We start from the raw sequence: 13,835 nt of genomic DNA, 5'->3' as shown, positions 1-13,835 counted from the left end.
CTCCACCATACGTATTTCTCTAATGTCAGAGGACCCTTTTTCCTGCCTCAGCATAGCTGACAACAGACGGCCCGGACGGCTCTCCTCGCCATACCTGCGTGCCTTTGCGGGGTGCCCCAAGTATTTCACCTCCCGGTCCACCAGATCCTCAAATGTATCCCTAGCTCCCCTCAGGGTAGCCTTAGCCCCTGTGTCATCGACGGGCTGCAGGGCAGCCTCCCCAGCCTTGATTACCCCCTCCAAATCCGACAATTGCCTTCTAATCGTTTTCAATGCCCCAAACTCCAATGCCATGCATCTACTGTGAAATACCACTTTGAACGCTTCCCACACAGTGGCCAACAAGTTCACTGAGCCTATGTTGTCCTCAAAATATGAGCGCACCACATCTACTATCTCGCTGGGAAACACTATATCCGCTAAGGCCACAGCTTTAGATTTCCAGCGTGGTCCCAGCAGTGCCTCCCTCCCCATTTTCAGTGACCACAGCACAGGAGAGTGGTCCGACAGCATCCTGTCAAGTGAAAGGAGAATTCCAGTGCCCCGTGTGAAGTACCTGCCATACATCCATCAGCCCCAGTGCAGACATGCCCATGCGCACTCGATCAGTCGACTGTGGAAGGGAATGCACCGACCCCGCCGACCTGTCCAGCTCCATCTATAGCGCAATGTTGAAGTCCCCCACCCAGACAATGTTAGTATGCATATAATTGTAGCTCTGAGACAGGAGTGCTTAAAAGAAAACCTGGGTCGTCTACGTTCGGGCCATAGATATATATGAATGTCACCATAGTGTGAGGTCAGCTACCGGGCACTATTACAAACCTACCCTGCAGGTCAATAAGCATGTTCCACCAGCCTGAAGCGAAGAGATTTCTGAATTAGTGTGATGATCCGAGTTGAGTAGGTTGAGTATGATTTGTAGGACCTGTGGGGGACCCAACGCCCTGGCCACCCCCACATTAGCCGATCCGACCAAATGAGTTTCCTGCAGAAGAATCACTTTGGTGCTTTGGTGCTCCCAGTAATTGACCACTTTGCTGGTTTTACATGGATTATTCAGCCCTGCGCATTCCAGCTTATCACCTTACATCCAGAAATAGATTTTTGTTTACAATATTCCTCCCGGTCCCAGCTTCCACGCCCCCCCCCCCCTTCGGCCGGATGGCCCTGGGGACGTCATTGTGATCTTATTCAATTCCACACTTTCTTTAGGTATAAATTGCAGGCGACCCTACTACTTGCCTCCTATGGCCACTGGCTCCTGGCCCACCATGCAGCTCTGGTCCAGACCAGGCACAATTCCGGGCTCAACACAGCACCCTCTCTGAAGAACTGTAGCCCTGCCAGGTCTTGCTAGAGGTTGAGCCTTCAGGCGTGGCAGTCAAACACTCTCTGCGTGCAGGTCAGGGCCACACGTGGTCAAGGCTGTTACTGCCCAAAATACTTCCTCCACGGGGTCTCCGCCCGCCCCTCCAGGCCTCTACCAATCGTAAATGGATGGACCCCTGCTCCCCAGCAGTCCAAGTCCACTCTGGGAGTCCAGGGGGCCACCTAATTCCCCTGCTGCTCCTGTCCCCAGTTACACCAGGCCCCGCGCACAGCTCAAATTACTCAGGCCTTAGGTCACTTACTGTCTGTGTCCCCACTGGAATGCAGCAGAGGGGGTCCACCCAGCAGTCTCTAGTACCATAGCGTCACTTCCAGCCACCACTTTGTCTAGTTAGTCAATTCACACAGGGAACCGGGGGTGGGGGTGGGGGGGGGACAGAAAGCCAAAGTGTCTCCATCTGCTGTTCCTCCCCCGCGCTGGGTCAGCCAAGCAGTCTGTCAAGCAGATGAAACCCGGCCCCACACACAGCCGCTCTAACTGTTCTGTCCCTCTGGTATTGCCGTTCTCCTCTGCGCTGCATCTCCTCCTCCCTCGCGTCTTGCGTGCGCCCATGTCAGGTTGGCTTGCCACTGCCAAATCAGGGCCACAGCTCCTGTGCCGCACCACTGACCCTCATAGCGCCGGAGCCTCACAGCAGGCCCACATCCAACTCCTGCTTCATCGGGATCCAGAGGGGGCAGTGTCAGGCACCAGGGAGGGGGGCAGCACACTCCGCACGCCGCCCGTAGCCTGATCACACAGCTAATGTCCCAAAGGTGGGTAGTGGGCTCAAAACACCCTCTGCACAACTGGTTCCTCAATCGGAGCTCCTTACAGAGGGCTCCGTTGCAGCACGGCCTCCTCCTCCTTCACTGCGGTCATCTTAGCCGTGAGCTCGCCAGCAAACCACCCCCCCACCCACCCCTTTTATGCTCTGGTTTCACCCAAGCCGTGGAGGTTGACTGGTCGGATTTTTTGCACTTATTTCTGTTAGTTTGGATTTCCATTGCTTGTTTATTTATTTTAAGTGTTTCATTTTTCTTATTTCCTTGTAGGCCGTTTTCTCCACGTGAGGGTGCCTGGCCTTGCTTAGCACCCGGGGCTCATACCCGGTAGACACATTATTTTCCTTTCTTCCCAGCATGGATTCCTCACTCACTCTTCAGTGGCATCAGCAGGAGGAAGCAAATTTGCTCTGGTGATGCTATGTATTTTACTAGACATGTTTAGGCCTGGAAACACAGTGGTAGATGCAGCGGGCATGTGCCTTATGTGCCAAAGTCGTGCCAAATTAAAGCCCATCTGCGCTCATCCGTGTGCAGGATGGGTCTTGGACAGCTACATCTTCTGTTGAGATGGCAGATATTATTTATTCTATTACTGATGAATGTAGGGATGGTCTGCTGGTTGATACCTATATTTTGACACAGGCTTTTACTGTGTCCGCTGACCATATGACCCACTCCCAATCCCAGTACCTGTAGGTTTAACGACCATTTGAAATCTCTCTGCCTGAAGCGCAGCCTAGTGAATGCAAATGGCATTTATGATACTGCCGTATGGATAAACTGACTCTCCAGCAGTGTACTAAATTATACCATAGTACTATTCCTGGAGCCAAGCTTACCTTTTATACAGGTAAAGTAGAGGATCCTTTTTGCTTGGTTCGCCTTCCTTCCTCTACTGACTAGTCTGCAGATGGAGTGGTTCTCTCACAGGCTTTATGTGACTCTCTTTCGAGATTTCTCATCTCTAATCTCTAATCTTGATCCCACTATTCCTGTTAATCTTTGTTCAATCTCTCTCCTCCCTTTTCTTATGAAGCTCCTTGAATCGCTAATTTCTCCTTTGCTGAGTGGCTTTTTAGAAAACTCTGTTCTTTTTACTCTTTCCACTCAGGTTTTCATCCTGGATGGGGCATCGAGAAGTACTTGTTTCAGCTGTGGATGTCATGGCCCTGTTGTCTGACCAGGGTGGAGTCGACGCAATGATTCTTTTAGATCTTTCAGCTGCCTTCGATACAGTCGACCACTTCATCTTGTTGGCTCATCTTGCTTCAAATGGCCTATCAGGCCCCGTCCTGTCTTGATTTACTTTTGTTCTATCGGATATAAGCCAAATACTTTCTCTTTCATCTTTTCGCTCCTGTTCCAACTCCCTTTCGTTTAGTGTTCCCCAGGACTGTGCCTTGTCCCCTATTCTATGCCATGTATACATCCAGCCTTTAGTCGGTCTCATCCACTCCCTTGGCCTCCGCTGCTACTCGGGACAAGACAGAATTCCTGGTTGTTGCCCCCCTTTTTGCTTTTTCTCTCTCAACTTCCTCCTTCTCGCCATCTACTTGAGGTCCTCTCACTTCTCCTGTTTCTGTGGCTAAGGATCTTGGTGTTAAGATATCTTCTTCCTTATCTATGTAGGTGCAAGTCAATGCCCCATGTCTGTTAGGGCACTTCCACCTTAAGACTCTTCGGAAGGTGTTTCAGTTTCTTCCTTTATCACTTTATGCTCCAGTTGTGGCTTCTCTGGTACTGAGTTGTATTGACTATTGCAATTCATTGTATTTAGCTCAGCCCCAGAACCTGATTAGTTGTTTTCAGCTCCTACAAAATCTAGGGGCCCAACTTGCGGCTGGAGCCTATATTTCACTGGTTTTGCATCACCTGCATTGGCTCTCTGTTGGTAAGCAGCTTGAATTTTATGCACTATGTATTGTTCAGCACACCTTTTATGGTCAAGCTGCAGCATTTCTGCAAGTTAAGTTTTGTCTGTACATTCCACGCCGCTCTCTTCGATCTCAGGCAGGCTGTTTCATTCAGGTTCCTGGTACTGGTTGTCTAGTACCAGTAACCGTGCCTTCTCGGTGGCAGCCACACAACTGTGGAATGCTCTGCCATTATATTTGAGGGCGACTAAGAATCATTTAGCATTTAGACGCCGGTTGAAAACATTTTTATTTTAGTTATCTGAGTTTTCTGATCGGCTCTTGCAAGTTTGTTAGCGCCAACATGCTTTGGCGAACGTGTGCTTTACAAATTCCCTAACATAACATAACAATCATATTTATTCAAATACATTCCCACACACCTGAGGATAAACAGTGAGGGGAGGTCCGAGCTAACGTGGTCAAACTCCTATAAAAGGGAGGGTAGTTGACAGAAGGTTGTGGGAGTCAAGAGAGAGCAGACATTCCGAGAAGGAGCATTGCACAAAGGGTTAAAGCTAACCCTGATGAGATAAGGCATTTGGGGAAGTCAGGAGGAGCCAGCTTGGTGTAGTTTAGAAGAGGTTACATGGAGAAAAGGCAGTGGAAACAAAGGTTGAAGAGGTAGGGTAGTGAGGAAACAGGAGGGTAGGAGTGTGTGAGTCAGGAGGAGGTGATGACAACATTTTCCAAGTTTCTGACAGCTGTGGTTATTCTTTACCTTCTCTGGAGGGTCCTGTTCCAAGGATCCAAGGGTCGCCCCCAGCGCACCCCGTTTCACTGAAACAAAATACATTGCTATTAGCACCCCAGGATTTCAGATTGAAAACCTGGGGTGCTAATAGCAATATCACCCGATCTGGCTGGCTTAATCGGGTGTCAACTGCTCCAGGGCCCATTTTTAAGACCGGCCTGCTGGATTATGTGTTACTGCTATGAAATAGTACATCATTATTGAACCAATCCAGTGATGGTTTTCACGAGTAGTGTGTGCATATGATATATACTGAAGACGCTGTGATTGACATGAACAACACCAACACCATCTTATGTTTCAAAGTGTGTAAATAGTACACGTGGACACAAGTTTTGTCACTGTACCTCGTAAAATGGATTTCTGCATCATATTGCACAGGGATCGATATGTTGACAATGTTATTTGCTTCATGCACCTCGTTGCTTTCACTGCAAATGAAAATATATTGCATTATAAAAGATAACTTTGCTGTAAAAAAAAGGTGATACTATGCCTTTCTGTGGCTTTAATGTGTACCTTAAAGCTTGAAAACTTATTGAAGCCATATTTTGAAGATGCTTGAGATTGAAGTCAAAGCCAATATCAAAGGTTACCTGCGCAAAATGAAAGTTGATACGATCAAGAAGGTACATTATGACAGAGTTCTTCTTGGTTATCTCTATTTAAGCATCGACATTAACGTTAGAGGTAATTACAAATCAAAGACATGCACACTTTGAGAACTGGGGACTATTACATAGGAATATAATCGCTGATACCACACCTGCTAGTCTGGACTATTGCTGTGACATTCCAGCCCCCCTGCTCACAATTTAGAGGTGCATAGTTGAGCCCCTGCATGTTGGCAGTAGCCTCTCATGAAATAGGCCTATGCATAATGCCCTATTACTCCACCCGCCCCTTAGTTACCAGCAGGTACCACAGTGTTGTGGAATTGCCGAGATATTGGCAATTAGCACACAACCTGACGTGTTAACATTGGCAGGTGCACTGGCCACAGGAGTGTGAAGAGAGGACAGGTGGGCTATGAGAAAGCCTGATAGAGGCAGGGACCAGAGGAGTGAGTAAGGAACCTTGAATGTCAGAGGGACCTAGATCAGGACAGGCACATCAGGGGAGACTACACAAGCCCAGCGCCTCAATTCAGGATAGAGATGCCAACTAACCAACTCCACTAACAATTTCCCCTCTGCATACACCTCTCACATTCCAAACCAACACAACCAAAACCTACAGCACAACAAACTGCACAAACTTCACTACATTGCAACAACAAAACAAAAAAGACACATAGACTTGCACAACAGTACACAACGACTACCGGCCGCAAACACCCCATGCCCAGCCAACGGACCCACCGGGCTGAGGCCACCAACAGCACATCACTGCTCTCCTGCACTTTTCCTGCTTCCTCCCACTAACTCAACCTCCCCTCCTCTTTTCAGAGCCGCCAGAGCGCCAGGGGACCACTCCAGTGGTGAGAGTGTGCGGTACAAATATCCTTTTACATTAACATTAACATAATGTAAAGCCATGCACATTGGCACAGACCTAATTGTGATATAATTGTAAATATGTATATTGCGATGCAAATACTGTCCTGAGACTTAAATGCTTCTCATATGTATGTACATTCCCCTGTCTCAAAGTGCACTTCTCTATGCACGCTATATTACCCCTTTAACCAACTGGCTTCCTTGTATACATACAATCACGACAACATTTTTATATGTCCTATCCAGGTATTTCTGGTCAAAATGCCTGCCAAACTTCGAAACGATAAAAGAGAAATACAAATGTGCAATTGAATTCTCCAATGCAACACGTCCCCTTGACTCTCCATCACACAGTAATAAAGAGGGCATCTGAAGCTGGTGGTGTTATGGAATTAGCAGTGTAAGTGCATATATATATGCCATAGTGTAGAATTTTTGGCCAAAATCATTTAGCCTGGAAATCTTCCCTAACAGAATACAGAATGAGGACGTTGTAGTTGTTTTAAGGTTCAGAAGGCTGAGGTCTGAAATATTGCCTACAGTATGTTTTTATCCCAGTCATAAATATTTTCAAATTCAAGACATTAGTCATTGGGTATTAGCACATGGGCGTTGTTATTGGCCTCATTTCAACCAATCAGAATGCTCGGAAAGCAGTCAATAACTTTCAGCATTGACTGCATGCCAAGCATTTTGACTTCAGAAGCAGGCAGAGAAACAGCTTACATGGATTTTCAGTTTTAGCCATGTTTAGGGCATGATATTTATTGCAATATTTCAAGCCATGAATGTGTTAATGCAAGTACATAGGTTTCTCAAATGTCGTCACTGTTTTTAAATGCATTTGATACATTCAGGCAAAAGAGTAGGATTCACGGTTAGATGCAGAACATTGTGTTGGTTTGGATTTCTGGTCTCCACACCAGACCATTATCTTTGTTGTGGTTCTTGCAGGTATATCGTGCAAAGCAAGTCACTGGGCCTCATTATGACTCTGGCCGTAGCAGTGCTGGTAAATACGGGCACAGCTGCCGCCAGAGTTATTTATTTTCCGGTACCCTGAAATGGGGACTTACTGGGGCATTACAGCCTCGGCGGTCCCGGTAATTCCCCATTAACGCGTGCCAGAAAATATTACTCCCCATTCCCATTTGAGTCCCATTGGACTCAATGGGAAAGGGGAGTATGGATGCACCAGCACCATTTATGAATGGTGCCGGTGCACCCGGAGAGGTCTGCGAGTGGGCGCCGTTCCGCCCACCAGGTCAGATCTGGCGGGCTGAAAAGCACCCGCTCGCAGTACCATTGTTTCCGGACCGGCAAACTTGTAATGAGGCCCACGGACTGTATTCACGGTGTTTCTGTCGGTAATAGTAAATAAAACTGATATTGAAAGAACTACTGAGAAAAACAGAGCTTCTTGCAAAGTTTGAAGCTGCCAACCGGCTTGTATACGTGGGTGAAAGGTGCATTAGCTGCATTAGCCTTGCTCTCAAAAAAAATAAACCATTTACCACACATATATTATGTTACACTGATACTAGACCAGTGAGCTAAATAGCTTTTTGGCACGACAAAGGTCTCAACTGCTTTTTGCTTCCATTAAATACATATGGTAATAAAGGGAGTTGATAGTTTAAGGCCAGATAGCATAGAAGGGAGGCTTTGGAAGGCAGTGCAGCAGATTAGCTGATGGGGGGTGCAGAGGAGGAAGAAGGACGGCTGGAAGGACCAGGAAGAGGGAGAATCAATGGGCCCAATATTCTCTGTGCAGAGGGGAGGGGCTGAAGTCCCTCCTTCTTTTTCCTTGCTGGTTTTGAAAGCCACTAAATCAGATTTGTGGCTATTTTGAGACATTTAATTACCCAAATTACTCTGTGTATTGACCATTGAGCAGAACTAATGATTTTGATTGAGCTGTATGGGGAATATTTAAAAATGTCCACCCAAGGCAACACAATTTACCACTTATGAACAGATGTTATTCTGAATTAGCTGAAGTTAACACCATGGTTACTCCCAATTCACATTAACTATTTTTGATTTTTTTTCTTATTATTTTTCTGCTTTTTTGATAAAAAAAGATCATGGTGTTTTGATAGGTGGCTGTGATGCTGGAAATGCATTGGAGGGGCAGGGCCTCCTAATCCTTGTCTTTTATTGCTTTATCATGTATGTTCTGTCTTTTTTTCTGCACAGGTGTTAATGTGGGACTCCCGGTGGCGCGGCTCTTCCTCTTTTTGGTCGTGGTGAACAGACCCTTGGGATACCCTTATGGCACCCATGGGTAAGGGTCCGACCCTGTACTCCTAATGTGTGTTTTTGGGCACCTGTGTGTGGCCCACAGAGTAGGATATGGGTTGGTGGCAGCTCCATGTTGAATTTGACAGGTGCACTGTGTATCCTCCATTTTGGGATACCCAGGCCCTGCCATTGGAATCAGTTGATTCCTAATAGGCAACAGGATGGCCCCTGTGGCCTCTTGCTTTCAGTTGCCTGGTACCATGTTCCCAAAGTCTGTCCCTTCCCTCAGACTGGCTGTTGGGTGGAAGGTCCATATATGGTGTTGTGGGGAAGTCCAGGCCAGACTGACTGGAGCCTTCCCAATGACTGTATGTTGTGGGTACGCCCGCGGGGTGGAACCTGGGTGAATGGAGTGTGTGACTAATACGCATTTCATGTTATGGGTGTTTAGTATCTGGTGGTTGACACAATGACTGAGACAGCCCTGCCCGAAACTGGTATGAATGCAGTGTGGAGTGCTGAATGGCAGAGTGCTTGTCCAATCCACATTCCGTGTTGTGAGTGTCTGGTTGGAGAAGAGTAGCCTGAATGTGCAGTGAGCCTGATTGGCTGCCTGACTGCCTGAATGCCTTTCTGACTGAATGAATGGTTGCCTGAGTGTGACCCAGCAGAGTGAATGGGAAATCAATAGTATATCTGGGGGCCTCTCACTGCTAGAATTCATTCAGAAGCTGAAGTTGATGCTTGATGCTTGACCTTGAAGCCCGCTGGAAGAAGAACAATTGCTGCTTCTGTCCTTCGCTAATCTGAAATCTGCGTGACTGTCAAGGAACTGTTCCAAGAGAGGACCAGGTTAGGAGACCTCTTCCCGAGCTACGAGGGACCATCGTGCACCAGCTTATCTTTGCCAAAGCTCCCTGGATGCCAGACCCTTGAAAGGTTGCCGAGCGGAATCACAAAGTGAAGCTCCCGGACATTGAAGTCCATCACCGTTGATGACTGCCGTCAATGACCGGAGCTGCAGAGCTCCTTTGCCTAAGAACCTTAATCTAAGGACACTCTTGCTCATCCTCGTCGACTGCTTTCGTCCTGCCAGAGAAAGTCCAAGTCGCCTACGGCAGAGGAGAATCCGCCTGTGGGTTTCCTGCCACCCGAAGACCGCAGAGACACTGATGACTTGACGCCCTTGCTGGGCCAAAGTTCTTCATTACCTCTTTTGCGGCAACAAACTCTTGTTGTTGAGGTGCACCACATGCCTCAGCTTGCAGGACGTTTTCAACCGATCGTCAACAAGCACCGCAAGAATCAAAGTTTCCGCAGCAGCAACAGTGTTCACCCTTTTCTTCACCAACTCTCGCCGACTGGTGGTTCATGCCTGAAAGGGAGTGCACTCAAGAAGGGCCCGTCGACGACTCACCGAAGAACTCTACTAAACCAGGTACTTTGGGGTTGTAGAACCTTTTAGAAGGACTCAGGACTATACTGTGCATAAGTGGACTGGGTTTGTCAATACGCTTTTTTTACAGGTTGCCCAGGTTGGGGGATCGGCACACAGAACTGTGTCTAGTTGGTAGGGACCCATTATTCTGCCATTACTTGATTTAACTTGCTTTCTTTCTGTGTCTATCGTTGATTCCTCTTATAATCTGATTCGTATGACATTGTGAACTGTTAGCAGTTGATGCATTTCAAAGGAATCAATATTTAAGAGTGGTACCACATAGACCTGTATATATTTGCCATTGTAGTATTGCCAGAGTACAAAGTGTGTTATTGTTATTGTGTACATAATGTGAACCTTATTTATGAAAAGACTGTGTTTTCACAAACATAGTGTGTGGGCATTCCTTTGTGGGTGCTTGGGTCTACACTGTATGTAAGAACCAGCCCACATCACCTCCTGAGAGCTTAAGCCTTGATTGCTCGTCCATAGCTATCACATATAGAATCTTGGCTGGGGTGCTCTGTGCCTCTACTCTGCCATATAGAGAGCAGGAGTACATATAACCTCCCTCCAGTCTTTACACTAGTGGCAGAGGTGGGATGCTTATGGTTTTAAGAATTAGTGTGTAACCATGCCAAAAACAAAATATCCACACTTTGTTAAACTGAGGTTAAGTTATGTACTAGATAACTGCATTACAAGTAATGGAATCTATTGCAAATGGTAAATTGACTAGGATGAGCTTAGAGGCTCTCCAGAATGTTTGTGAAGCCAGGGAGTTAGACTTTGAACTGATAGCTGCCCCAGTGGACTACCAGACTGATAGTGAAGCTCTTGAAAATGGGGGATGGGGTGTAACCAATGAGGACCCTAACCTTGGGGTTTTTGTAGAATCTGTTTCTGGGAATGCCACCACTCCTTCTGCCTCTGTTCCGATCCCCAGCACTGCTCTTCAGAGGGAAGAGGGAAACAACCTTTCAATATAAAAAGTTGGCAAAAGAAGCTGAATTGAAGAAAGAGGAGTGATACTCAAAGATAGGGACACTGAGCACCAGAAACTTCAGCTGGAGAGAGCTAGAGTGGAGACTTCAGCGAAACCAGTTGAGAGTGGCAGGTCCCCAGCCACTAAGTTTATGAAAGATTTGGTCGTTGTATATGCGGAGGGTTCTGATATCCTCCAGTGGATTGAAGCGTTTGAAATGGCTTGTGCAATTCATGATGTTGATAAGAGAGATTGGGCTAAGTGTTTGTTAAGCAGAGTGCCCCAGACTGGATATGACTGTATTCTGAAACTGAGTGTGGAAGAAAGGGATCAGTATGAGTGCATCTCTCTTTGCTTACATTCACTGAAACTTTTAAGGTATTGGGTAGGTGTCATGCCAAAAAAAGAGAGAATGTGTCTTGGATTGACTGGGTGAGTGCTGCACATATAAACACAAAGGGGTGGATTGATGGTTACAAAGTGAAAACGTTTGTTGAATTGTCCCACCTTTTGTTTTTTGAGCATTTTCGGAAGCCTGTTCACCAGAGCTGCGTCTGTATGTTGCAGACCAGAACATTTTGGATCACTTTGAGCTTTTGAGGCTGGCTGACAAGTGGGTCTTCCACCGGGTGTTCCCTAAGGACTCCAGAGTGAACAACAAGGATAAAGAAAAGGGGACCTCTCAGAAGGCTGAGGAGTCTCAGAAGCAATCACAGTCGAGTAAACCAAAACCTTCCTCGCCTAAGACCTAAAAATCTAGTGGGGATAAATCCTATATATATGGGAGTAAGAGTTGTGGTCCTCCTGCTGCAAAGCAGGCTTCCAGTGGTTCCAGTACTGTAACCCGCATTACTGCCACTTGTTGGTACTGTGGGGCTCTGGATCACAAGAAGGGTAACCCCAAGTGTAAAGGCAAGGCGCTTGGAGTACAGGCTGTCAGCCTGACCTACCTTTACCCCATGTCTGAGGTGGAGGCCACTGTCCTCCACTCCTCTACAGGGATCACGTTCGGTACCCCTGTAGAGATTTCCCTAGTGTCATTTGGAACCTTGAACCGGTACGCAGAAGTACTGGCAACTAACCCACAGAAAACCTGTGGGTTTTTTAGAAGTGTCCTCTTGAATGGCCAGCCTTCTATTGGCTTGAGAGACACTGGGGCAAGCATGCCAGTGGTGGACATGACCCTGCTCAAGCCAGAGGACTATGTAGATGCTCCTCTGAGAAGCACCAGGTTAACTGGTGGGCCTACCAAATTACCACCTGTAGGCTTAGTCAACAATACGATTGGAGCCCAGACAGCAAAGCTTCCTGTCCTGGTTCAGGACAGCGTGCCTGCTAACATTTTGTTAGGCAATGATTTGGTGGAAATGGGGATGATCACGGATGATCATGGATGGTCTACCCTTGGCTGCTGCGGCAGTCACCTGATCACAGGTCACACCTGGTCCAGCTGCGAGTCTGGTACCCTCGCAGACGGGGAAACCCAAGGTACAGAGACAGAAGAACAAGAAGGCCACCTATACGAAGGGGGCCCCTTCTCTTCCTGCTGCTTCAGAAGCACCCACTAGGATTCATCCTCTGAATGGGCTGAATCCAGTGGTAAACCCAAACTCAACTTCTGAGGGAGACGAGGCAGAAGACCCTCTTGTGGGAGAGTTGCTCAACCTGGAGGACCACCCAGACCTTCAGTGCCTGTTGGCTGATGGGGGACCCTCCCGGGCAGACTTCTGTAAGGGTCAGAGAGAATGCCACTCTCTTGAGGGTCTGAGGAAACAGGCCCTGTCCGAGGCACAAGAAGTGCCTAGGAACAACCTGGACATATTGGGAGGGTGAGCTCCTTCTTAGTGAGCCCAATAAGCCTGAGTTTACAGGCCCCTCCTGCTGCAGTTGGCACATGAGGTGCCCTTAGCTGGTCATCTTGGGTCCAAGAACACGAAGCAGAGGCTCTCCGTCCATTTCTACTGGCCATGGATGGGAGTAGTAGTGGAGTCCCACTTCAGGACCTGCCCAACTTGTCAGTTTTCTGGCAAGACTGGAGGCAGTGTCATTTCCCCACTGCAGCCATTACCAGTGGTTGGCACACCATTTGAGGGGGTGGGCATTGACATCATTGGTCCCCTTGACCCTCCCACTTCAGATGGACATCTGTTCATCCTGGTCTTGGTAGAACATGCCATCAGGTATCCTGAGGGTATAACCCTCTGGACTGTCACTACCAAGGTGGTTGCCAGGGCTCCCCTGGGCATTTTTACCAGAGTTGGATTCCCTTATGAGGTTTTCTCTGACAGAGGATCCAAATTCATGTTAAGTTACATGAAAACCATGTGGAAAGAGTGCAGGGTAACCTACAAGTTCTTCACCTCTTACTACCCCCAGACCAATGGTCTTTGGACATCCCGTGAGGGGGCCCCTTGCCTTGATCAGAGAAGGTTTGGAAGCCACCCCTCCAGGTCCTACCCAGGAAGTGGGGGACTATGTCTTAGGCCACAGACGGACAATGAAACAGATGATGGTTCAAGCAACAGCGAACCTTAAGGCAAGCCAGGACTTGAACAAATACTGGCATGACCTTGAAGCATCACATGTGGATTGGACTCCAGGACAGGAGAAGCTTGTGATAGAGCCTACTAAGCCTGGAGCTTTGGCAGATATGTGGACCTGACCCTTCAGGAAAATCTCCAAGATGGGCGAAGTCAATTATCTGGTTGACATGGGAGTCCCTGGGGTAGTCCCTCAGGTATTCCATGTTAACAGGCTCAAGCCTTTCCATAGGCGAGCAGAAGTCTCATGTCTCTTGCTGGCTTCAGAGCAAGAAGAGGATGAGAGTGAGCCCCTTCCC

At 47.7% G+C, this 13,835-nt stretch overlaps 1 protein-coding gene across 1 annotated transcript in view; it reads right to left on the bottom strand.

The window, feature by feature from the left end:
• ITGA2 (integrin subunit alpha 2) overlaps positions 1 to 13,835 on the bottom strand; it is a 659,006-nt gene that overhangs the window by 168,542 nt on the left and 476,629 nt on the right. Inside the window, exons 22-23 of the mRNA XM_069627259.1 lie at positions 5,347 to 5,423; positions 5,175 to 5,258 (exon numbers count right to left, since the gene is read on the bottom strand). Of these exons, the coding sequence (XP_069483360.1) occupies positions 5,175 to 5,258; positions 5,347 to 5,423 (161 nt within the window). The remainder of the gene's footprint in view (positions 1 to 5,174; positions 5,259 to 5,346; positions 5,424 to 13,835) is intronic.

This window comes from Ambystoma mexicanum, chromosome 6p, assembly GCF_040938575.1.
Source record: "Ambystoma mexicanum isolate Mex_15411 chromosome 6p, UKY_AmexF1_1, whole genome shotgun sequence".
Classification (NCBI taxonomy): Eukaryota; Metazoa; Chordata; class Amphibia; order Caudata; family Ambystomatidae; genus Ambystoma; species Ambystoma mexicanum.
The sequence above is the reverse complement of the archived record's forward strand: the minus strand, read 5'-3'. Positions and strand labels throughout refer to the sequence as shown.